The 25,962-nt window shown below is 41.0% G+C and overlaps 1 protein-coding gene across 3 annotated transcripts in view; it reads left to right on the top strand.

Annotated features, from left to right (window-relative positions):
* Window positions 1–8,005: 8,005 nt before the first annotated feature.
* The window catches only part of rab34a (RAB34, member RAS oncogene family a), a 54,718-nt gene continuing 36,761 nt past the window's right edge, over window positions 8,006–25,962 (top strand). Inside the window, exons 1-6 of one of the 3 annotated variants that reach the window (XM_060943706.1) lie at window positions 8,006–8,194; window positions 12,144–12,207; window positions 17,152–17,243; window positions 17,654–17,719; window positions 17,875–17,976; window positions 18,057–18,121. In XM_060943706.1, coding sequence (XP_060799689.1) covers window positions 12,154–12,207; window positions 17,152–17,243; window positions 17,654–17,719; window positions 17,875–17,976; window positions 18,057–18,121 — 379 coding nt within the window. In that variant the 5' untranslated portion in view covers window positions 8,006–8,194; window positions 12,144–12,153. The other 2 variants (XM_060943707.1, XM_060943708.1) reach the window with 2 other exon arrangements.

Below are 25,962 nucleotides of genomic sequence, written 5' to 3' on the forward strand. Positions count from 1 at the left end.
GCTTTTTGACAACGGATTGACTAAACTTCTCAAACACAATCCAATAACAAAGCAAATGAATTCACAGTGGTGTCATAGGGGTGAATGAAAAATTATTTTATGCCAGAGACAAACTGTGGCTTTACTAACTAAACAGCTACATATATCTAGACAGCTAACAGCTAGGCTGAACAACTAAAGTAGATAGATGTTTATGGGCCATTTGTGAATGCTGCCATTTTAAATAACATACTGATGGTCCTCACACAACAAAGGCCTGTCCAAACAACGTTTTCCTTATTCTCGTGTTAAAAGCACATAGGCTGAATAGGAAGAAGGGCTGCAAAGTATTATAAACTGAATGAATGACTCAGTGGTGCTTCATGTTGTGAAGTTCTGTTTTTTTGCATGTACAAAAGCACAGAAAGATGATTTTGCAAAAACAAACCCAAAAAAAGCAACCATAAATCAAAACCTGTACATATACCTTACTCGTTCCTTATCTTATTTATTGTGGCTTGTAGAGGCTTTTCTTCCAGGCTGTGAGGGTCTTTGAATTGAATAAGTCACTATTTGAAGATTTGCATTGAGAAGTTATTCTCTTTTTGTATACTGCAAGTCAGAACTGTGACTTACAGTAAGCATAAAGGGTTAGTCTAATGTGCCTTATGATGAGTGAAGACTTTGAACAGGCCTTTAGACTATGGAATGTGAACCACAGATTATTTATTGTGTTTGCATAAAATTATTGTGAATAAACTTGTTCTAAAATAATTTCATACAAACTTCTTTGCATACACATGGTTTTCCATATGGCACTCACAGATTAGTAACCATACCTGATACAGAACATGTCATACAGTATAAGAGCAATAATAATAATAATAATAATAATAATAAAGACATAATGGAGTTCACATTTATGGTGAAACCCAGCTAAATTTACAGTATGGCTATGTATATATAACTCACATAACTCATGTACATATAACTTGTGAACTGTTATATATGAGTTTGTTTTTTCTATGAGACTGAGTATTGCTATACAGAGAATGAAATGTAATGTATTTGTATAGCTGTATGGATTTTTTTATTCCATTATGTATCTAGAAAATGGATGATTAAAATACTTAGTGAAAAAAAGAGATCAGAAAGACAGAGAGAGAGAGAGAGAGCACTAATGTGAATGGATGTACCCCTACTCATTCATGCAGCTATCCAGTTAGCTAAATAACCTTTATTTTTAATCCCATATTCTATGCCACAAGTTCCTAACCATGGTCCTGGAGAACTTCTTGTCCGACACATTTTAATGTTTTCCCTGCTCTAACACACCCACTCCAAGTCAGAAAGGACTGTTAATTAGCTGTGTAACTGAACCAGCTAAGCTGGAGCAGGGAAAACACTAAAATATGCAGGATAGAGGGTTCTCCAGGATTAGGGATGGGAAGTTGTGCCGTATGTGACCCCATGGTTAAAGGTGCTGACTGCAAAGTCATCTGAAATTTTCAAAATTTTCTTTATTGTGCATGGCATTTTCCTATGTCTTACAAGAACAATATCATGCAGACGAGATGTGATCATTTTGATGTGCTGAGGGTCGCATTCCTCTGTTTTGGGACTGTTTTCCTCCCTCTTGAAGTAAACAGTACGGCCCTACAGAAACAGCCGAACGCGAGGAGCTTTAACTAATTAGCATAACTATGGAACTGTGTCACACCAAGATAGCGACACACGGAAAACATCGTGACTCTGCATGGGATGTAATCTGTGCAGGGATGTAATCTGTGGTTGGCATTCGCGAATAGATCCGTGAAATAAGAGAGGAATGTATATTTTCTCTGTTCCTGCTTTTGTGTTCTCATTTCTTTCTCTGCAAGATCAGAACATTCGGTGTATAACTCCATACTCACTGTGGAGTCGAGCCCATGCATTCCAAGGCTAAGATAGTCAAGTGCTAGTTAGAATGATTTAGTTGTCCAGAAAAATGACACATCATTCTAACCTTGCTCTATCTTGCAGTTACACTCACTAGGCACGCTTTCCTTTCCTTTTCCGCTGGCTTTTAGCTGGAGGGAGAGCCGAGTCCGTCATGTTTGCTCATGCCGACTTGTTTTGGTTAAAGGTAGGTCAAACTCCCTACGGTGGTCACGTAATATTGGTGCTCACTTGCTTTGGCAAGCTCATGAATCATAAAATGTGGGACACTTTTTATCTCAGCAAAACATTTACACCCAGGATACACTGTGTGTGTGTGAGATGTGTGTTTGTGTGCAGCACTGACGTGCGGTCAGGGGCGGCAGGTGAGGCAGGGCCTCACCGGTCATCATCCAGCCATCATGAGATGTAATGAATGTAAATAATGATAACAATAAAGATTTGTCCAATCATCTGTGCTATATATGCCATTTCTGTATGATTCAAATAATTTCAATAATTTTTGCGATCAAAATCGCCGTATTTGCCTATTTCCTATTCAGTTGCAGCGAATATGCAGCGACGTGAGGCAGCACCAAGCCGTGCCTCACGTCAGATTGCGCAATCCCTTGTTAACTGGGTTGAGTGCGTGCCTTTTGCTTACTCTGTGTATGCTACCAACGTAATGCTGTATTAAAATGTTTTTTATACATTGTAGACATGTGTATAATATGTCCTCACTTTCCTTATAATATGTAATGTTTTCTACATATGTGTATCACTAAGGTGGGGTTTACATTAGACCGTATCAGCGGATCATCAGATTAACGTTTTTAAAACGATTAGCGTGCACACAGCAACGCCAATACACGATTCGCGTGCACACAGCAACGCCAATACACGGATACGCTCGGCTCCGCAGGCATCCTGCGCTCCAAATCACTCCACCCTGAACAGCGAGTGCCCTCTGGAGGGTGCGCACTCCGGCCCTGCGCAGCTCACAGAGCGCGCGAGTGAAGCACACAGGCAGTGATTCGGGACCGAGCCGCTGTGTGTGTGATCTCAGTGCATGTCGGGCATGCGCGTCACTTACCACTTGCAAGTGGAAGGATGGCAAGCCTAAAGACAATCATAACTACACAATGGGCAGTATTTGCATCAGTATTTGCAGTATTTTCATACTTTTATACTCTTTAATGAAAGGTGATACAAGGCGGAAGTCCGCGCCGTTTTTCAGCAGTCGCGTCACATGACCAACGCCAGCGAATCAGGAAGGTAGATGTCACAGTGACGTTGTCCAATGATGATGCCAGCTAGAGCTCAGCACAGCGTATCCGCGTATCCGCGTATTCTCAATGTTTACACAGCACCGGACCAGACACGATCTGGATTGAATACGTGGACCCTGGCGGATTCCCGTTTCCCGGCGTTTCCAGGCGTTTTAATGTAAATGGACAGTGCATCCGCGAAGAAAACGAGACAGATACGGTCTAATGTAAACTTGGCCTTATTTAGTGTTAACAATTTGACATAAAGCCGCACTGAAAAGACATGAGGTGAGGCAGGCAGTAGCTCTGCCGCAGTGCAGAGGGCGTACGTGAGCTCAGTTATTCTTGTTTGGTGGTCACGTAAAGTTTAATTTGGACTGTTGTTGGCTTGTTCCGATTGACTGCAACAATGGAGGATGTAATAGCTCAACTGAAAGGTTTCTCAAAGTTGGACTTTCAAGGGATAGTTCGGGATTTTTGACATGAATCTGTATGGCATCCCCATCAATAGTGTCGTGCAAACACACTGACTTACCCCTGACAGCATCCTGTGAGTCCAGTTCTTGTCCAGTTTTGGTCCAGACGAAAGTAGTCCGGCAAGTTTGTTGGGGTCACGAAAGTAAAATGTTTTTCGTCTCAAAACAGTATGTGTTCAAAAGAGTGATATATTTGCATCACAAATCCATTGTCAAATAAAAAGTCAGACCTCGAAATCGCTTGGCACTATTTTCTCTCCCTTCTTATCACTGCGCGCTGCCGCCAGGTGACAGCCACGGCTGTTTCATTCATTGTTTACTAGTGATGGGAATTTCGGCTCTTTTGGCTCTTCTTACTATAAGGAGCCGGCTCTTTCGGAAGATTTTTTATAATTATTTCTCATGACTTGTACATTCACATCGAGTACACATATCAATGCAAATTAACACGAAGGGATTTACTAGACCAATTTATATCTGGAACTATTTTCAGCCACAGCACAGGCAAAGCACCGCTGCAGGCGCAAAGACACCGCGCAGCGCCTGAAAACGGGTGCGCAGCGCCTGAAAACCCATTTTCAGGCACTGCGCGGTGTCTTTGCGCCTTCCTTTTCCTACCTATTCCTTTAATTGCTGCAATTGACTAGTTAATTCTGATTCTATTTCTCCTCTCAGTTATAATCTGTCCTGCTTTTGAAAAGATCCTCTCTGGGGGGACAGATGCTGCCACTATACACATCCTCCGTGCCATCACGTGTGTAAGCCGTGGATAGAGTGCAGCCTTGGTCTCCCACCAGCTTAGTGGGTCTGCGTTTCGCTGTCACCTGGCGGCAGCGCGCAGTGATAAGAAGGGAGAGAAAATAGTGCCAAGCGATTTCGAGGTCTGACTTTTTATTTGACAACGGTTTTGTGATGCAAATATATCACTCTTTTGAACACAAACTGTTTTGAGACGAAAAACATTTTACTTTCGTGACCCCAACAAACTTGCCGGACTACTTTCGTCTGGACCAAAACTGGACAAGAACTGGACTCACAGGATGCTGTCAGGGGTAACTCAGTGTGTTTGCACGACACTATTGATGGGGATGCCATACAGATTCATGTCAAAAATCCCGAACTATCCCTTTCAAGGAAAATGGGACATGATAAAGAATGGATGGCTGAGTTTGAATCCTGACATTGTCACAGCCAGTCCAAGTTACTTCAACTGGCCCTCACTATACCGGCTACAACAGTGTCCGTGGAAAGGTCATTCTCTGCTCTGAAAAGACTCAAAACGTACAGTTGTAATCGCACCGGCCAAGGACGTCTTTCATCCCTGGCAATCATCGCCATTGAGACTAAGAGACTTTTAAAACTAAAAAAAGACAAGGAGGATTTCTACACCAAAGTCACAGAGATTTTCGTCCAGAAGGAGCGGTGCATGGACTTCATTTACAAGTAAAGGTAAAACCAGTGTTCGAATCCTGTGTGTTTGTGTGTGTGTGAGAGAGCATCCGCCGTGATGCTGTGCCTTGTGATGGATGTATGTGGCACCGGCCGTGGTGCTGTGTGGCCTGTTCTGTCTGTAGCACAGTGGTTCGTGTGTTTTTTGTCTGTGGCATCTGCTGTGGTGCTGTGTGGTTTGTCCTGTGTATGGTACCCGCTGTGTGGCCTGTGTGGTCCGCCATGGTATTTTTTGGAGGTAGGCTACTGAACCGCCATTCATTTTTCATTCTTCCTTGGCCAAATATGTACCTTCAAATGTACCTTATGTAAAGAATGCTGCTATGAGATATGAAACTAATCGGTATTTGGCAAATATTTTGGTGCATATTTGAAAATCTGATTTTGAAAAAGTCAGTGCCTCACTAGCCACAAACCTCACCGCACATCACTGGTGTGCAGCAGCGAAACATCTCAAAACTCCAACAGCAAAAGAGAACATTTTGCCCAGAATTCAACTTTGCAGTCAGAACCTTTAATGGTCATAGGCAACGGTCAGAGGTGGAACGTAGAATATCGACTTTATTTTCTAGAAGAACGACCCAAAAAGCGAATTCAATTTTCCTAGTGTCTAATTTGCACCCTAAAATTGAATAAAACGGTTAAAATATACTGCTTTGCCCAATTTCCGAAGGTTTGTTTACATCTCACTTAAGCGCACTTTCACCACCAGGGGACAGTCATCTGACGTCATTCAAGGCAAACAGACAGGGAGCAGTTCTGTGTTTACTTGCGAACCGAGCACACATGTACGGACTTTGGTCGTGAGAGGTTGTGTAGAATGTCTGAAAGTGATAGTGATTTTGAAGTAGGAACTCTCCAAATTAAATATCGAGAGGTGAAAACATATATGTATGAACCTATGGTGAATGTGGCTCACTGGTTTGACCGTGCAGCCTTGGAATCGGACAGCGACTCGGCCGACTCTGATCGCGGTGACCCCGGACCTCAACAAGACTCGCGCCCAAACGATTTATCCTGGTAGTTATGATAAATTCCTACTTTCATCATAATACTAAATAAGAGCCCTTTTGAAGAAATAATTAAACCGCCCTCCCTAGTGGATATAGGGAACGATTACTGGACAGTGTGCCGGTAGGCCATATTAGCCTGCCATCTGCATTATACTATTTATAGCCGACTCTAAGCGAGGAAATATCCCTTTGTCTCATTTCCACAATGATTGTACAGGATCCCTCAGGATTCTTGACTTGTCAATTGCAAGCAAAAGTAAAAATGTTTACCTCCAATCTTCTCCTTTTTGCTTGAGCGTTGCTGCTCCATTTTTTTTTTGACTGCTTGATTTTGTTTCACACGCACAATCCACTCTCTCTGCCTCGTCTCCTCTTCCGGAAAAAGCCAACCCTCTCGCTCCGCCTCTTCTCCTTTTTCTGAAAAAGCCAACGCTCTCGCTCCACCTCTTCTCCTCTTTCGGAAAAAGCCAACCTACTCACTCCGCCTCTTCTTTTTCGGTAAAAGCCAATCCTCTCACTCCGCCTCTTCTCCTTGTTCGGAAAAAAGCCAATCCTCTTGCTCTGCCTCTTCTCCTTTTTCGGTAAAAGCCAACCCACTCACTCCGCCTCTTCTCTTTTTTTCGGTAAAAGACAACCCACTCGCTCCGCCTCTTCTCCTTTTTCGGAAAAAAGCCAACCCACTCGCTCCGCCTCTTCTCCTCTTTCGGTAAAAGCCAACCCACTGGCTCTGCCTCTTCTCCTTTTTCGGAAAAAGCCAACCCACTCGCTCCGCCTCTTCTCCTTTTTCGGTAAAAGCCAACCCACTGGCTCTGCCTTTGCTCCTCTTTTGGAAAAAGCCAACCCACTCGCTCCGCCTCTTCTCCTTTTTCGGTAAAAGCCAACCCACTGGCTCTGCCTTTGCTCCTCTTTTGGAAAAAGCCAACCCACTCGCTCTGCCTCTTCTCCTTTTTCGGAAAAAGTCAACCCACTCGCTCCGCCTCTTCTCCTCTTTCGGTAAAAGCCAACCCACTCGCTCCGCCTCTTCTCCTTTTTCGGAAAAAAGCCAACCCACTCGCTCCGCCTCTTCTCCTCCTTCGGAAAAAGCCAACCCACTCGCTCCGCCTCTTCTCCTTTTTCGGTAAAAGCCAACCCACTCGCTCCGCCTCTTCTCCTTTTTCGGTAAAAGCCAACCCACTTGCTCCGCCTCTTCTCCTTTTTCGGTAAAAGCCAACCCACTCGCTCCGCCTCTTCTCCTCTTTCGGTAAAAGCCAATCCACTTGCTCCTCCTCTCTCGGTAAAAGGTAAAATCCTCTTCCTGAACCGGTCTCGTTGTTACAGTTCACTGCACAACAATAAGGCATGGGGGTTTTCTTTGGAAATTCCTGAACGCACGTCTGTAATCAAGCCGAACGGCAATGTAAATAAACGGAAGTGGACTCAACTCAAGCGGTTTGTTTGTCTTAAATGACGTCACGCCGAGTGGTCACGGAAATAGCCGAACAGAAATTCGCCACGATCCTTGCTAAGTTCATCTCATCTCATTATCTGTAGCCGCTTTATCCTGTTCTGCAGGGTTGCAGGCAAGCTGGAGCCTATCCCAGCTGACTACGGGCGAAAGGCGGGGTACACCCTGGACAAGTCGCCAGGTCATCACAGGGCTGACACACAGACAACCATTCACACTCACATTCACACCTACGGTCCGCGCTAACTTATTTTAGTTATTACTTATTAACAATACTTCTTGGGACCAGAAGAAAATTACAGAGGGTTTTTTAACATATAAATTTTCAAATGTGCATAAAATTAAAGCCGTTGCCTATGAGCTTTAAACCCTGAGCAGTGTACCAGTTTCCCCCCCAAGAACAACGAGCACTAGAGGGCAGTAGAGAGTATCATCAGTATGCTGCTGCTTTCTTGGGAGGGAAGACAGAAAAGACGCTCGGAATGAATCCGTAGGCTGGAGTCTGGCATTTCCGTAGCTTACAACAAGTTTTCTTATTCATGGTGCCATCAAACATACATACTAAATAGGACTAAAGTGAATTTAAAACAACTGTTTCTTGAAAGCGACGCTTTTAAAAAGAGTAAGTGAGATCACATCTGTGCTGAGGTAAGTGGAGAAGATTGCATCCCAAACCGCAAACCTACTACCCTACTGAACAGTGTGCTGAGTTGAGCAGTGCGCTGAAAGGCCAGCGGCAGGAAAAGAAGAAGGCAGACTGTTTAGTGCGGTAGTACGGTAGGTTTGCGGTTTGGAATTTTCCAGCTGAACTTTTTTCTAGGGTCTGCTTTGTTAGCAGCTCGTTTTCTTTTTCTCTTTAGGACAGTATTAAGCGAGATTAAACTTTTATATGTTGTTTGAAAAGCCACATATAGACTTTTACACTTGGCCAAGCCTTAAAAAACCTCTTTACACTCCGTTAGTCAAAATAGACTAATGTTCTGCTCTAATTAGCATGCTAAACGCCAGAGCAGGGTTTGGTTTGATAAAAGTAGGAAACAGATGGCAGTTTGGATGCACGTTAGCCGCTTCAGTTTTCTTTGTCTACAGATTTGTAGGATTAACATAACGGATTAGTGAGGCATCTTCAGAGCCATCTTTTTAAAATATTTATTTATTTATTTATTTAAAGAAAAGGTAAGATGAGAGAAACTTTTTTTATTCATCCCTCGGTGGGGGAAATTTACATGTTGGAGCAGCTCGCAGATAGAAGTCAGGAATAGACAGTAACAAATAAGAGTGCAATAAATATTTTTAAAAAAGGGGAAAATATGTATATGTTTATGTATAAAAATAAAAAAGGTAAAAACACAGGCCATAATGTACACAACAAAAGAGTGAAACTTAAGAGTATTACTTCACCTGAAGTAGAAATATTGCACTAATAAAATATTGGCAACTGAAATAGAAATATTGCACTAGGTAGTGAATGCTATTTCATAACATAACTAACGAGGATGGAATGTGTGTGTGTGTGTGTGTGCGTGTGTGTAAAGTAACCAATAAATGACCAAAAAAAGCACAGGCTATGGACATAACGGTTGTTTTACAATCAGGGTACAAAGTTTGTGTCACAGGGGTCCAAAATTAAAACTGATTCAAACTGGTTCTTGTACCAGTTTTTAAGTGAAGGACAAGTTAAATAACAGATTTCAGGTAATTTTTTGACGTGTATGGTAGTTTTGTGTAATCTGCTATAAGATGGGAGAAACAAATGAAGTGATTCTCGGAGAGGACTTTTTTTTTTTACAATTCAGAATCCACTACTTCCATAGTGCTTTTAAATATAAGGCTGTAAGCTTTGTGTTAGTTGTCTCTAATATTTATGTCCCAATATCTTGACCACATTTTAGGATGAAAATAATCATTTTAGATATGTTATTTTATATTGAAAAATTAGCTGTCTCGGAGAGGACATTTTTTTGACATAATTACATACTAATTTGATCACAATAGTCTGAAAACTTACTGGCATTCAACATTAAAACTTAACTATGTTTCCAATGATATGGAACCAAATATTTGTTTTATGGTATAAAGAATGATTTAAGTACATCCCTTTTGGAGCTCCCTATGGTCAAAAAAAGCACTTTTTCTAAATGACACAAGTAATTTTGCTAAATATGACACATTGCCATACATTCACCAAAAATAACGTTATCACCAAATTTTTTTTGCATGGTAAATAGAGCTATCACAGGGCTACAATAAACAACCAAGTTTATTTAGTCAAGCCTTTTGATATTGGAGATAATGTGTTAAATGTGATTTTTAGCTTGCATACCCTGATTGTAAAACAAGCCATAATTGTACACAATAATTGAGAGTGAGACATGAGTAAGAAAATACTTGCAAATGAAAATAATTTTGTATTACCAAATAGTAATATTGTTGCTCGATATAAGTAGATGATGGCGATGAGATGTGAGTAAAGTGACATTGATAAACAGTGCTACATTATGCCAGGCTGTCATTGAAAAGTCTGGCAGCAGTTGGGATAAAAGACCTGCGATAGCATTCGTTCTTGCACTGTGGGTGCAGCAGCCTGCTGCTGGAGGAGCTGCTCAGAGCACCAGCAGTCCCGTGTAGGGGGTGAGAGGTGTTGTCCATGATTGACATTAGCTTAGCTAACGTCCTCCTCTCACACACCTCCTCAATGGAATTCAGAGTGCAGTCCAGGACAGAGCTGGCCCTTTTCACCAGCCTTTTCCTGTCCCTCTCAGAGCTTTCACATCCCCAACAGACCATGGCGAAGAAGATAGCAGATGCTACCACAGTGTCGTAGAATGTCCTCACCAGTGTCTTGCACACTCTAAAGGACCTCAGTAGCAGGTGGAGATGATTTTGGCCCTTCTTGTACAAAGCACCTCTGTTGATAGTCCAGTCCAGTTTGTTGTTAAGGTGTATTCCTCATGATCTCAATGTCTGCTGGTGTACACTGTGGTGCTCTCCTGTGGAAATCAATCACCAACTTCTTTGTCTTCCTGGCGTTGGTGTGGAGGTTATTTCCACACCAGTTGACAGTTATTGATGGACCCCCCCCCCCCCCCCCCCGTATTCCTTCCTGTTCGTTCCCCTCTGACATGTCCAACAATGGCTGTATTGTCGGTTTCAGGAGATGGCAGATGTGTGTGTTATATCTGAAGTCCGAGGTGTACAGGGTAAAGCGGAAGGGGGAGAGTACTGTACCCTGGGGGGGCTCCTGTGCTGAAGTCTGACATACTGTGGCTTGCTAGTAAGGTAGTCAATGGTCCATGCAGACAGGTGACCATCAATTCCAGCGCCTTCCGGCTTACTCCTGAGCAAGGATGGGTGAATCGTGTTGAAAGCACTGGAGAAGTAAAAAAACATGACTCACCACGCTTCCAGCATCCTCCAGATGTAACAAGGATCTGTGTAGCATATAGATAACCACATCCTCCACACCAATGCCTAGTTGGTACGCAAACTGCAGGGGGTCCAATTTCGCACTCACGAGGGGTCTGAGGTGGTTGAGGATGATCCTTTCCACAGTCTTCATCAGGTGAGAGGTCAAGGGTCTAAAGTGGTTTCGCTCCCTGCGGTGTGCAGTCTTTTGGAACCAGAACCACACAGGAGGTTTTCCACAGGACAGGAACCCTTTTCAGACTGAGGCTCAGGTTGAAGATGTGCAGAATCACTTCACAGAGCTGATCTACACAGTCCCTCAGCAGTCTGGAGTTGATGCCGTCAGGACCTGTAGCTTTCTTTGGGTGATGGGTGTCTCCGATTGTAGTAGATGGGGAGAGGGAGGTAGTGCAGGGTGGTGGTGGGGTTGAAGGGTATGAGAAGGGTGCACCTGAAGTCTGATAACCTGGGGGGGGAAGGTGTGCCAGTAAGAGATAAGGGTGCTGATTGGTCTGGGCTCTGGTGGGTGGGTGGGGGAGGGAGTGGGGGCAAAATAAACCCTATTGAAAAAAAACCCGTTGAGTTAGTTTGCCCATTCCAGGTCTCCAGATTCAGGATGGTTTATACCATCTTTTCCTCTCACGGTACTTAGCTCTGCATCCCCTTGTCATCGTCCTTATTTTCATGGGGATCTTGTGTCTCTCCTCAGAGAAACGCATCCTTGTGCTGCGCAATGCCATCAGCTGACTGTGGGTGTAAACAATCGAGCCATGACCGGATGGCTCTCCTGATATTGTTTTAAAAAGTCCCAAAACAAGTAAAAAAAACAAAAAACAAAAAGTAGTCTCACCAAAAGCACATCCATACTTGCATGCGAACGAGTAAGATTAAATGCTTAGAAGGGTACGACTAAAGATGATAAAAAGAACAAAAACAGTAAGAAAAGTAAAAGCTGCTGAAACTGGCTGCCACTCGCACGGCGCCGGAAGCCATGTGCCAGTTTTTAGCTGCTTAAGCAGACAAAAACTGGCACATGGCTTCCGGCACCGCGTGAGTGGCAGCCAGTTTCAGCAGCTTTTACAGCAGAGGTCTAAAAGTTAGAGAACATAAGTTCATTCAGTCTACTTGATCTGAAATGTTTCATCTTCTCATATTGTGAAGTGTAATTCATACCCTTGTGTTTCACCCACAGGGCCTTCATCATGAGTGTCCTGCCTCCTGTGCGCAAGGACCGCATCATTAGCCAGCTTCCTAAGGTAATATATCGTTCATCACAGCAAGCTCTGCCTGACTTCACATGGTTGAATCATTCAGCTATTTATTCACTACATGTTCTGCCTCACTAACCACATCTTTAATTTTGAGGGTAGGAGTTTGTGCAAAGGTTTCTTGGGGAAAAATAATTGTTTTAGAAGTTTTGTAAAGTTTAAAATTTTTGTAAAGCACTGGTATTTAGTGGTGGTTTATCGTGTTTATTCTAGTTTATAAGGGTTTAGTACACAAGACTATAGAAAATAGGAAGAAATACAGTGGTGATTGAAAGTTTGTGAACCCTTTAGAATTTGATATTTCTGCATAAATATGACTTAAAACAAGATCAGATTTTCACACAAGTCCTAAAAGTAGATAAAGAGAATCCAGTTTAAAAAAAAATTAGACAAGAATATTATACTTGGTCATTTATTTGAGCAAAATGATCCAATATTACATATCTATGAGTGGCAAAAGTATGTGAACCTCTAGGATTAGCAGTTAATTTGAAGGTGAAATTAGTCAGGTGTTTTCAATCAATGGGATGACAATGAGGTGTGAGTGGGCACCCTGTTTTATTTAAAGAACAGGGATCTATCAAAGTCTGATCTTCATAACACGTTTGTGGAAGTGTATCATGGCACGAACAAAGGCGATTTCTGAGGACCTCAGAAAAAGTGTTGTTGATGCTCATCAAGCTGGAAAAGGTTACAAAACCATCTCCGAACAGTTTGGACTCCACCAGTCCACAGTCAGACAGATTGTGTACAAATGGAGGAAATTCAAGACCATTGTTACCCTCCCCAGGAGTGGTTGACCAGCAATGATCACTCCAAGAGCAAGGCGTGTAATAGTCAACAAGGTCACAAAGGACCCCAGGGTAGCTTCTAAGCAACTGAAGGCCTCTCTCACATTGGCTAATGTTTATGTTCATGAGTCCACCATCAGGAGAACACTGAACAACAATGGTGTGCATGGCAGGATTGCAAGGAGAAAGCCACTGCTCTCCAAAGAGAACATCGCTGCTCGTCTGCAGTTTGCTAAAGATCATGAGGACAAGCCAGAAGGCTATTGGAAAAATGTTTTGTGGATGGATGAGATCAAAATAGAACTTTTTGGTTTAAATGAGAAGTGTTTTCCTTTCTCCAAACATAACACTGCATTCCACCATAATAACCTTATCCCATCTGTGAAACATGGTGGTGGTAGTATCATGGTTTGGGCCTGTTTTGCTGCATCTGGGCCAGGATGGTTTGCCATCATTGATGGAACAATGAATTCTACCAGTGAATTCTAAAAGAAAATGTCAGGACATCTGTCCATGAACTGAATCTCAAGAGAAGGTAGTCATGCAGCAAGACAACGACCCTAAGCACACAAGTCGTTTTACCAAAGAATGGTTAAAGAAGAATAAAGCTAATGTTTTGGAATGGCCAAGTCAAAGTCCTGACCTTAATCCAATCGAAATGTTGTGGAAGGACCTGAAGCGAGCAGTTCATGTGAAGAAACCCACCAACATCCCAGAGTTGAAGCTGTTCTGTACGGAGGAATGGGCTAAAATTCCTCCAAGCCGGTGTGCAGGACTGATCAACAGTTACCGGAAGCGTTTAGTTGCAGTTATTGCTGCACAAGGGGGTCACGCCAGATACTGAAAGCAAAGGTTCACATACTTTTGCCACTCACAGATATGTAATATTGGATCATTTTCCTCAATAAATAAATGATCAAGCATAATATTTTTTGTCTCATTTGTTTAACTGGGTTCTCTTTATCTACTTTTAGGACTTGTGTGAAAATCTGATGATGTTTTAGGTCATATTTATGCAGAAATATAGAAAATTCTAAAGGGTTCACAAACTTTCAAGCACCACTGTATAACTAGTTTGTAAACATGGCAGAGAAGTGAAGTACCAGTCAAAATTTGACACACACACTCGTACATGGGTTTTTCTGTATTTTGACTCTTTTTTTCTACATTGTAGAACTCTGAAGACATCAAAACTATCAAATAACACCTGGAACACATATGGGATTATATAGTAAACAAAAAATGTTTAAAGAAACAAAATTTGTTTCGTATTTTAGAGATTCTTCAGAGTATCCACTGTTTACCTTGACACTTTGCACACTACTGGCATTATCTTAACCAGCTTCATGAGGTAGTCACCTGGAACGCTTTTCAATTAACAGGTGTGCTTTTTCAAAAGTTAATTAGGCCCTATCCCACAACTGTAGTAAACCATATGTCAAGAACAGCTCAACTAAGTAAAGAGAAACGACATCCATCATTACTTTAAGACCTGAAGTGTCTTCTCATTCATTCATTCTCATCTAATTAAAAAAAAAAAACACCATTGAAATAGGTGTCCAAACTTTTGTCTGCTACTGTAAATACAAACAGGACATTTTATATAGAAGTAGAGCGGCAGCTACAGTTAGACACCTTTTCAGATTTAACAATAAAAAACAATTTTACAAAGGTAAGTTTCAGTTACAAGTTATTATTGGTTAATTAATCAACTGGAAGACACCCCCCGCCCTTTGATCTTGTCATCTGACACAGCTCGTTACCTGAAATGGAAGTTTTGTTTTTTTTAGCACGATCAGCAATTTGAGGAAAACCCAGACAACATCATCGCAGGTAAACATGGTGGAAAGATCATGGACATGTTTTTACTGATCAAATTCACCAATATTTCACGATCTCCTTGTCGAAATCTACTTTGTTTCTTAGGCCAAGTTTACATTAGACCGTATCAGCGGATCATCAGATTAATGTTTTTAAAACGATTAGTGTGCACACAGCAACACCAATACACGATTTGCGTGCACATAGCAACACCAATACACGGATACGCTCGGCTCCGCAAGCATCCTGCGCTCCAAATCACTCCGCCCTGAACAGCGAGTGCCCTCTGGAGGGTGCGCACTCCGGCCCTGCGCAGCTCACAGAGCGTGCGAGTGAAGTGCACAAGCAATGATTCGGGACTGAGCCGCTGTGTGTGTGATCTCGGCGCATATCACTTACCACTTGCAAGTGGAAGGATGGCAAGCCTAAAGACAATCATAACTACACAATGGGCAGTATTTGCATCAGTATTTGCAGTATTTTCATACTTTTATACTCTTTAATGAAAGGTGATACAAGGCGGAAGTCCGCGCCGTTTTTCAGCAGTCGCGTCACATGACCAACGCCAGCGAATCAGGAAGGTAGATGTCACAGTGACGTCGTCCAATGATGACGCCAGCTAGAGCTCAGCACAGCGTATCCGCGTATTCTCAATGTTTACACAGCACCGGACCAGACACGATCTGGATTGAATACGTGGACCCTGGCGGATTCCCGTTTCCCGGCGTTTCCAGGCGGTTTAATGTAAACGGACAGTGCATCCGCGAAGAAAACGAGACAGATACGGTCTAATGTAAACTTGGCCTTACTCTTTCATTTGACAGTCGCCATTTAAACGCACGTTTGAGAAGTCACGTGAGGTGTCGATGATGGTGATCACCTTTCACTGGTGTCCACCATTATCGACACCCTGTGGAATTAAGTGACATTGATCCATAACAGCTGTAAATCTGTGTGTAATTGTTGAAGTAGATGAAGTACTTTAAAAAAATAAAAGTGCTGTGATAATTTCTGATTCATAATAGAATGGAATGCTTAGAGTATTTGGAATCCTACTGCAATAAATAGAATTGGACCAGAATTAAATTCCTAGCATATCAAAAATTACATGCTTGAAATATTCACATTTTTCTATTCCATTCAGAACATTTTTTTTTTTTTGCAGTTTGTTGTAAATATCTACCACATATTACAATATCAGTAGACATTTATATTTTTGGGGCGGCATGGTGGTGTAGTGGTTAGCGCTGTCGCCTCACAGCAAGAAGGTCCTGGGTTCGAGCCCCGTGGCCGGCGAGGGCCTTTCTGTGTGGAGTTTGCATGTTCTCCCCGTGTCCGTGTGGGTTTCCTCCGGGTGCTCCGGTTTCCCCCACAGTCCAAAGACATGCAGGTTAGGTTAACTGGTGACACTAAATTGACCGTAGGTGTGAATGTGAGTGTGAATGGTTGTCTGTGTCTATGTGTCAGCCCTGTGATGACCTGGCGACTTGTCCAGGGTGTACCCCGCCTTTCGCCCGTAGTCAGCTGGGATAGGCTCCAGCTTGCCTGCGACCCTGTAGAAGGATAAAGCAGCTAGAGATAATGAGATGAGATTTATATTTTGGTTCGAGGAATGACATGCGACCTTTGACGTGGATTTTCATGTGGTTACAATGTCAATTGCCTGTTGATATTTATTGGTAAACTACAAAACTAGAAATTAATACAAACAATGAATGATTAACAAAATGTGATCTACGAAAATACTTAGTGGAACAAAGATTTTCTGACACAGGTTAAACATTAGTTCATTTGTTTACAAACATTAGAATTACTTGTTTACGTAAACACAGACATCGATATATTTATAAGGTATTTTGTACTAAATACAAGTCTATGTAAAACAAATTTTAAATAAAAACTGTTTTAATACCATATTCTAATTTTTTTTTTTTAATAAATAATCATTTGGATGTTGATAATTGTGGAACAGTGTCACGTGATCTGATGCGCTAAGTAATCAGGAATCAACTCGTTTTTTCCAGTGGAAGTTTGAGTAAATTATTCATGCACAATTTATGCATTGAAAGTCTTTTCTACTTTTGCAATGGCCAAAAGATTAAGGTGTTGGTAATTGTAGCCGCCGCTCTACTTCATCAGCTGAAGTGAAGAAACTGCATCCTCTGTTGTTACGATACCGGGAACTTTTAGGAAGTTTCTGTCTGACTTTAATGTCAGTGTAGCCCGATTTAAAAATCAGTGGTAGTGGTTCTGGTATTAATTTTGTCTTGTAATTTCTCTCATTTAAGATGACCAAGTGTCTGTATCTCATTTGCTTTAGTGCTTCAGTAAAGGGGCCACTTTACACACAGAAGATGGATTTAATACAAAGGTCAAGACAGCTTGCCAGGAGCAGAGAACTGGCACTGTAGGGTGAGTCGACATTTTCAGTGCCAATTTAAAGTCGTCTTAGTCCCAGGTCTTTTTTTTTTTTTCCTCCCTGCTCTAAGGTACTAGTTGACAACATCAGCCAATTATTGATTTCTTCATTACACTGAAAACGCAAACATTTACAGTGTAATGCACTGTTTTCAGGATTGAATTTAAACAATTTTCTTGATTTGAAATCCTTGTTCTCTTAATCATTTTCTTAACTGAGCTAATGTGCTGTATTTATAGGCATTTTAATGCATGAGAGGAAATCATAAGAAAAGCTTTCATCTATAATCCTGTGCCTCATTCGAATCCTTGTTTGATTTGTCTAAATTACAATCAATTTGTTACTAATGACAATATCATTTGCTGTTTAACAGATTATAATTCTCTCTCTCTTTTTCCAACAGGTTTAAAATCTCTAAGGTTATTGTAGTGGGAGACTTGGCTGTAGGGAAAACTTGTCTGATTAATCGGTAAGCTTTTTTTTTTTAGGTGAAAAGGTGAAGAAACCACTGTTTAATATTTACCAAGAAACCCTCTTTTAACATTGTGTAGCATACAGAACAGTAAAATATTAAGGCTTATGGATTAATTTAAGTGTTTTAACTTTTTTCATGTACTTTGCTAGATTTTGCAAAGATACCTTTGACAAAAATTACAAAGCTACCATTGGTGTAGACTTTGAGATGGAGCGGTTTGAGGTGCTTGGAGTTCCATTCAGCCTTCAGTTGTAAGTATTGAGCATAGTTTAGCATATCACTCAATCTCACAAACCACTGAATAGTTACCCACTTTTCTGTCTTGTTGTAGGTGGGACACTGCAGGTCAGGAAAGATTCAAGTGCATCGCTTCGACGTATTACAGAGGAGCTCAGGGTTAGTTCATTTGTGCATGCGCATATGTATGTATGTATAATCTGATTAGAGCATGCAATTGCTCATATCCAGTGAATGTGGATAGAACACATTCACTGGATATGAGCAATCACACGCTCTGATTGGCTTATATACCGTGAGTAGAGAAAAACAAAATGGCGGCGCGTGTTGCTGAACCAACCGAGAACGAAACCCCAAAACAAAAATCACAAAAAATACAAAACAAAACCCCAAAAATACAAAACACAGGAACAAAATATGAAATAAAAGTATTTGATGGTAAGAACGTCTCTCTTTTTCCAGAATTATTCTTCTCACATTTTTCACAAATTGCTCCTGTGATTTCGCCAGTTTGTTTACATTCTAAGCGGAAATGATTGTCGGAAATTTTGTATAAAGTTTTTACTTATCAAAATTGCAAAAAAAAAAGCTCTTTCTCAAAATCCAGTGACTGTGGATAGAATAAAAGTTATTCCATTTAATCTTGTTGTATATGGCTTATAGACAACTTGGTGCTATGCGCCTCGTCGACTATCAGCTCATGTACGACTCGATTTCATGGAATAATTGTTATATATAAACAATTATTCATTAAGAGCGAAGTGAATTTCAGTGAATAATAATTGAGACGAAGTCAAAGTTATTCTTCACTGATATTCACTGAGGTGGATAATTGTTTTAGTATAAATACACAGGTGTGATTTATTTAAAAAAAAATTCATATTAAAAATCAAACTTCAAAAGTGGCATGCAATTGTAATAACGGTGCAGCACAGACTTGTCACTTCTCTACAGTGAATCACATAAAATACTTTGTTTTGAAATCGGTAAAATCAATCACAGTTACACCTTTTGGATAGTTTTAGACCAAACTTCGTAGCATCTTTAGTGCTTTTAGGAACAGCATTTTCTTTCATCAATTATAATTTTTCCTCACTTACTGTGACAAAGGGATTGCCTGCCATTTGGCCAAGTCGCTCAAGGTGATTAATGAGAAATACTCTGAATTTCTCGACCAGTCAGTGCATGTGATTTTCTATAATAACCTGTGTATTTATTTGAAAAATATAAACATGCATGCATGAGGACATCATCCAAACTGATACGAGGACCATAAATATCTTCTATTGATGGTTACAGGAGGAATGACTCGCAACATACGATGTATTGCACCCTGCTCAGGGCTCGACATTAACTTTTTTTAATCCACTTGTCCAGTCGGACAAGCAGCAAGATTTTTCACTCATCCTAGCCATAACCTTTTTATTACTATGTATTTAGTAGTTCAATGAAAGGAACATGATTAACAGAGTTTATCAAAAAGCAGGTATAGTTACAATCATTATGCTTTAATGACTTATAATATTTCAATAAAACTCAAACTTTAACTGAAACAAGAAACAAAAACTATCGAGTGCCCCATTATGGTGCATGTGGTGTTACCCGTTACCTGATCTGCAGTTTTAAGAGTTCGACTCGACCAAATTCAGAGCTTCTGGAGGAAATAACGTTAAATCTTGATTAATCCAGTAAAATCATGTCCAACTCGTTTTCTTTTCAGTTTAAATTTTTTTTAAATTAAGTTATACTTCAGTATAACTTAATTAAAAAAAAATTAAACTGAAAAGAAAACGAGTTGGACATGATAAGGGTGACCAATCATGTTGTGAATGAAAATACACCAAGTTCGGCACTGTCGTAAAATCCCCCCCCCCCAAATTTTTACGATCATGTCTTAATGTGAACCATGCAAAAAGAAAAATGCAATAAAAAGTCTGAATGAAATGAAGATTCACCACAGATATTTATTTTATTAAGGTATTTGATTGCCATTTCGGTGAATTCAGAGTCTAGTAATCTATAATTAGATATTACGCCGTGGTTATTTTAGACACACACACACACACACCTGCTGTAATTGGCTTTCCCGGAATTTCGTAAACGAGAACACGGCTGGATCACTGAGGGGATTGAACTGATTTTGTTGGAACTTTACTGATGCAACTCTGGAATAATTACTATAAAAATGGTGATTTTCAACAATCCATAAAAGATGTGGTCCCTAAAAGATACAAAAGCATCAGGTATCATTATTATATTGTCTGGGGCGGTTATATGTGATACTTGGAATAATTTTCTCTCGTCTGCAATCCAAATGAGATCGGCCTATATACACTGAACTGATGTACACTTGGTCTGGGAGAGAAAGATGTAAAGCCCGCTCACACAGAACATTGATTGGTCTACTTAACAAGACAGACCAATCAGCATGTGCGCTCTCTTTCTCTCTCGCTCAGTTCGGGAGAAAAGATGTAAAGCCCGCCTACACAGAACACTGATTGGTCTAATTAGCAAGACAGAGCAATCAGCAGGTGCTCGCACTCTCTTTGAGGGAAGCCACGGTCTAAAGGTTAGAGAAACAGCTTTGGGACCAAAAGGTTGCTGGTTCAATCCCCTGGACCAGCAGGAATGGTTGAAGTGCCCTTAAGTAAGGTACTGTACCTAACCCTCAACTGCTCCCCATGCTGCTCTGGGTATGTTCTATGTCACTCTGGATAAGAGCATCTGCTAAATGCCTGTGGGTTATTCCACGTCAAATCAACCGGGGCCAGCGTACTTAGGTCTCAAAAAATTCTGAAAAAAATCACCAGATGTACCCATGTTACCTAGGAGAAACACTGTAAATTTATTTGACTGTAAGATGTATACTTTCCATGTTACAGCCAGTTTTACTGGGGGAGGGGGGTGTCAATTTTGTTCAGACTCTTTTGTCAAAATTCACAAGCCCATAGTTCAAGAACTAAACCATGTAGGAGGCTCAAATTTTGCATGCTGGTACATAAATGGGCATAGTATGTAGCAGAGGTGGGGACTTGAGACTTGGGGACTTGGACTCGAGTCACTGTTTTCATGACTTGTGACTTGACAAAACATGAAAATACTTGAGACTTGACTCGGACTTGGAAGTTTAAGACTCGGGACTTGACTTGACTTGACTCACGATGACTTGAGTGACTTGTGTTATTTCCATCGTGTTTTTATTGTGAAAATAAAATGTAATATGCACATACTTCAGTAATTTTGATTGCACTGCCGTTGCGTTGTCACCGCCCTGTCCATCAGGCACGCTCTCTGCGTGGGCTATATACCGGCACGCCCCATGCCACGATGTGTTCACAGATTTCACATCATATCATCATGTCAGCCATCCCAAGAGTAATCACTTTCGGCTTCAAGGGCTACTGCCTAGAAGGTAAACGACGAACGGCGCAGTGCAAGATTTGCAACTTGACGATTTCTGACAGCCAGACCACGACCTCCAATTTCGTCCAGCATTTGAAGATTCATTCTGCCCAGTAAGTTTATTAAAGACCCACTGACAGTCATTTCGTATTAATTTTTAAACAAACAATATATGACTCCAAAGATAAATTCTGGTTTTAATTCTTGGTTTAACTGTCCGTTTTAAACATCAGAAGTAATTTTAAATTTTGTGCAGGGAGATTGACCTGGATAAGAACTGGGCTCATTCAGAGATGCCGGAAGTGACGTCACATCAGTGTGTCGTTTTTGTTTACAAGTCACTATGTTGGTTCAGTTCTCACAAGTCTTGTGATATTGAGCTGTGGTTTTGTTGTGATTTCCTTGCGTGAAAAAGTTAAATGACGTCTAACCGAAAAGGGATTATATGTGTGGCTTACGGGTGTTCTAACACCACGTCGGAAGGAGTGAAACTCCATTCCTTTCCTTGGAAAAAACACCCTGAAATAGCAAAAGAGTGGGAAAGAAACGTTTCCAAAACACGTGCGAACTGGAAGTCAACAAAATGGTCACATCTCTGTTCAGCACATTTCGAGGAGCACTGTTTCACTTTGTCGTCCAGAACTCGAAGAACGTTTGATCCAACTTATCCACTGGTGTTGGAGGAGTCAGCTGTGCCGACGTTGTTTGACAGGCCCGGGCCGAATCAATCTGTCAAAAGAGAAACAGATGACAGCAGACCCCCCGAAGGGGCGGTCAAAAAGCGAAAGTCCGGTGGTGCCTTTGCCAAAAGAGAACGAGCCAGGGTATGTGGCTGTGTTGTTATTCAATACATGTATGTTGTTTAAAATTTGTTGTAACGTCACAAATGCGTCTTATACCATTGCATATTACTTATCAATAGGCCAAAGCAGCTAATACCAGTAATGTACAACAACTGAAAGGCTAATACCTTGTTTCATATATTTAGTTAGGATAATAGGGGAGAGCGGGGTAAGATGAGCCAGGGGGTAAGATGAGCCACCCCCTGTTTCTAAGAAACAGTAAACAAATGTGACCATGTGACCACATTCAAAGGGGGCCGGGACCATTTACTTACACTTGTGGAGAGGAGCACCACATGTCAAACTAGGTGAGGGACATATTTATAAAAATGTGTTTTTGTGCTTTCTAAGTCAATTCCATGTTTGTCCACAGTGAAGATGATTTAGAGAAGACAAAAGTAGAATAATATTTAGACACATTAGGGTTAAGTTAGTGGCTTTCTAAGCTATGATATGAATGCTAATAAAAATAATTTTGATTAGCCTAATCCCCTTTATTAGCATTTTTCTACAAAATGGTGGCCATGGGGTAAGATGAGCCATTAGATGTGGGGCAAGTTGAGCCACTGGCTCAACTTACCCCATTGGTGGCTGAGCTTACCCAATATGGATGACACTTAAGTTTTCACATTTACTGGTCGTATATGACAACAACATACATATATATGAATATGACATCAGATGAGGAAGACCAGTTGTTAGATGTGGGGGATTATGTTGTGGCAAAATACACGGGGAAGAAGAAAGTGCATTTCTTCATTGGCCAGATAATCAAATTGGATGTCTTCGAAATAGAGGCAAGATTTCTCAAAAGAAGCCGGTCATGCCATGGCTCTGCAAGAAAGCCAACCTTGGTCTTCAAAGAGAAAGATGAGGCTGTCCTGTCAAGACAGGATATTGTGAAAAAATTGCCCCGCCCCTTTACTGTTGGGGGGGCAGCACGGAGGGAGAGGCAAATGGTGTTCCCTTGACATTTGAATGCTTGGAACATTGAATAATGATGAAATGATTGAATGATTGATGGAATGATTGCTGCATGTTTTAGCAATGTTTTAACCTACTGAAAGAAATAAGATTCTTTTGGCACTGTTCTACTGTTTTAGTAATTTCTATAATATAGTATATCTCTCATTCCCTCTCTAACCATCCCTCTTTCTATCCATCTACGCATATCTCTCTCTCTATCCATCTATCTATCCCTCCCTATCCCATCTCGTTCTATCACCTCTCTCTTCATCTCCCCTTCTCTATGCAACGGCCCTATCCCCCACTTGATTGACTTGACTTGATTCATTGATTGCATTTCTAATAATAAAAGTTGTTTACTTTGTTAACCTAACATGTTTTGTGTTGGCTCAATTTACCCCACACAGTGGCTCATCTTACCCCGTGCATGGGGTAAGTTGAGCCACTTGACATTTTTTTTTCAAGAGGTAATATCACTCTAACCATAAGAGCTTATCAATTATGTTTTGCTCAGATAGTAACAGTACACTTTGAAATTTGGTATGGTGTGTAGACTGGAAGCAAAAATGGCTTTAACATGTAGTTATGATGAAAAATGTAAAAAGTGGCTCATCTTACCCCACTCTCCCCTATACATGATATATGTGTGGAGTGATAGATATAAGATGTCATCCGGCATGTTTTTTCCTATACCCTAAAAGAAAAAAAAATGACAACAAATTCCTTTCATCACCCCCTCCTCCGTGTCTTATTATAGAAATCGAAATACTGACAGACTATAATATATAAGAGAATATATAATATATATAAGAGAAGTGATCGTCTTCGACATGAGCCATGTTTTGTTTTCATGCAATCCAGATCGACATGCACTGATGTGACATCACTCGCCCTAGCGGCAAAAACGGGCAAATGGCTCATGGCGCTTGTAGAAGCCGGAGCAAAAAACACAAAATCAGCTCTGAAATTCTTGAATTTCTACAAAGACGACCCTTTATTTAAGTTGAGTTTTGGATATTTTATTTCACAATACATCAATAAAACAATAAATATACATATTACGTGGTGTAAAAAGTTGTCAGTGGGTCTTTTAATGTGTTGTTATTTGGTGATAGCAGCTAAACTCCTCGTTAGCCAATGTTAGCCACGAGAGTGAGCGGTAGGAGGATTTTAGCCGTTGCAGATGTAGCTAGGGATTCAGCTTATTATTGTGAAATTCTTATGTGAATGCTGGTAAGCAATGTAGTTACGTCAAGTTTAATGATATTGTATATCAGTAGTAGTAAGTTGATTGTGTACTTTGCAGTCGTGATGCTGAATAACATAAGCAGCTTCCTACCCTGTTGTTCTGTTTCAGGGTTAAACTAATGGTCAGCTTGTGAACATGTACACATTCATGAGCAGTACAAATTCGTGTACAGTAAGTGTGTTCATGTACATTAGCCAGACTGTCCATAGGGCATAGAGGCAGGGGAGTTTATCATAGCAGTGCAACAACCTGCACATTTTTTTCGTCACACTACCCGATCAAAAAAGAAAAGAAAACTCCGTCCCACTGCCTATCATGCACTATTGAAAAAAGCGCCACGATTTGGATTCACCGGCATGCCACTCGCTATTTGAATACAGGCTAGCAGCAATACTAAACTCTGCAAAACAGGCTGACTGTGTGCGGGAGTCTCAGTTCCCGCTGTAACACAGTGTTATGAAAATAAATTGTGCAGTCATCCAAACCATGAATTTACATTTAGTATATCAGGCTACCAGGCCGCCAAAACAATGGTTTGAATGACTACAATTTAGAGATCACAACTCTGTAACTGAACAGGTGCATTGGATATTTCCCAGTGAGGTAATTTAAAAAGTCTCTGGGTAATTGTTCAAGGAAAGATGAATCCCGCGCACTGTCCTTTCCGTATTGTTCCCGAAACGTTGCACTTGTGGTAAGGAGGACAGTGCGTTAGCCACGACCGAAACGTTGTGAGCAAAGTTCCTGTGGAAAGGAATGCGCGGGATGCATATTTCATTTAACATTTTATTTTCATAACAATCTATTATAGCGGGAACCAAGACTCCCGCGCCAAAGTCGTTCTATATGTCCCCGCTCCGCACAGGCTGAGGCAGCCTCGGAGAGGGAGAGAGCACTTTTGCACACACCTCTGTAGCTTGTCATATGGGGTAAGATGATGTCACTTTTGCACGGGCGAACAGGTCTTCTTTTTGAGACCTAAATTATGTCTGACACATTTCTCTATCCTTTGGGTTTTTTTTTTTTTTACTGGCGCAAACGTACATCAAAGTCACTTCAGGTTTCTCCATGTGTATCTTATTAATAATAATCATCTCATCTGACGTGATTAGAGATTGGAGGAGCTCATGCCCCTGTTAACCCAAGGTGTCGTCCTACCCTCTTTTAACTATGCACATAACAGAATGCCAATTCTCTGTTTATTTTTCTTGTTGGCTGATGACAATGTGAGAAACTTAGTTGGCTTTCAATCTTGCAGTCAATTTTGCCATCAATAAATAACTTTGTGACATTATTACTGTTTTGTTTTATGTATTTTACAGAACATGAGTATTTAAAATGCAAATATTTAACAGGTTGGGCACATGTGCCAGGGATGTTTACTGACATTTACTTATGTATTGCCTTTTCAATGTATTAAATTCATATTCTGCTGCTAAAATTACGCCAATACGCCTAAGGTGACTTGACTTGACTTATTATAGGACTTGACTTGACTTGCCCAAGACAAAAAAGACTTGGGACTTACTTGGGACTTGAAG

Source organism: Neoarius graeffei, chromosome 17 (genome assembly GCF_027579695.1).
Source record: "Neoarius graeffei isolate fNeoGra1 chromosome 17, fNeoGra1.pri, whole genome shotgun sequence".
Lineage (NCBI taxonomy): Eukaryota > Metazoa > Chordata > Actinopteri > Siluriformes > Ariidae > Neoarius > Neoarius graeffei.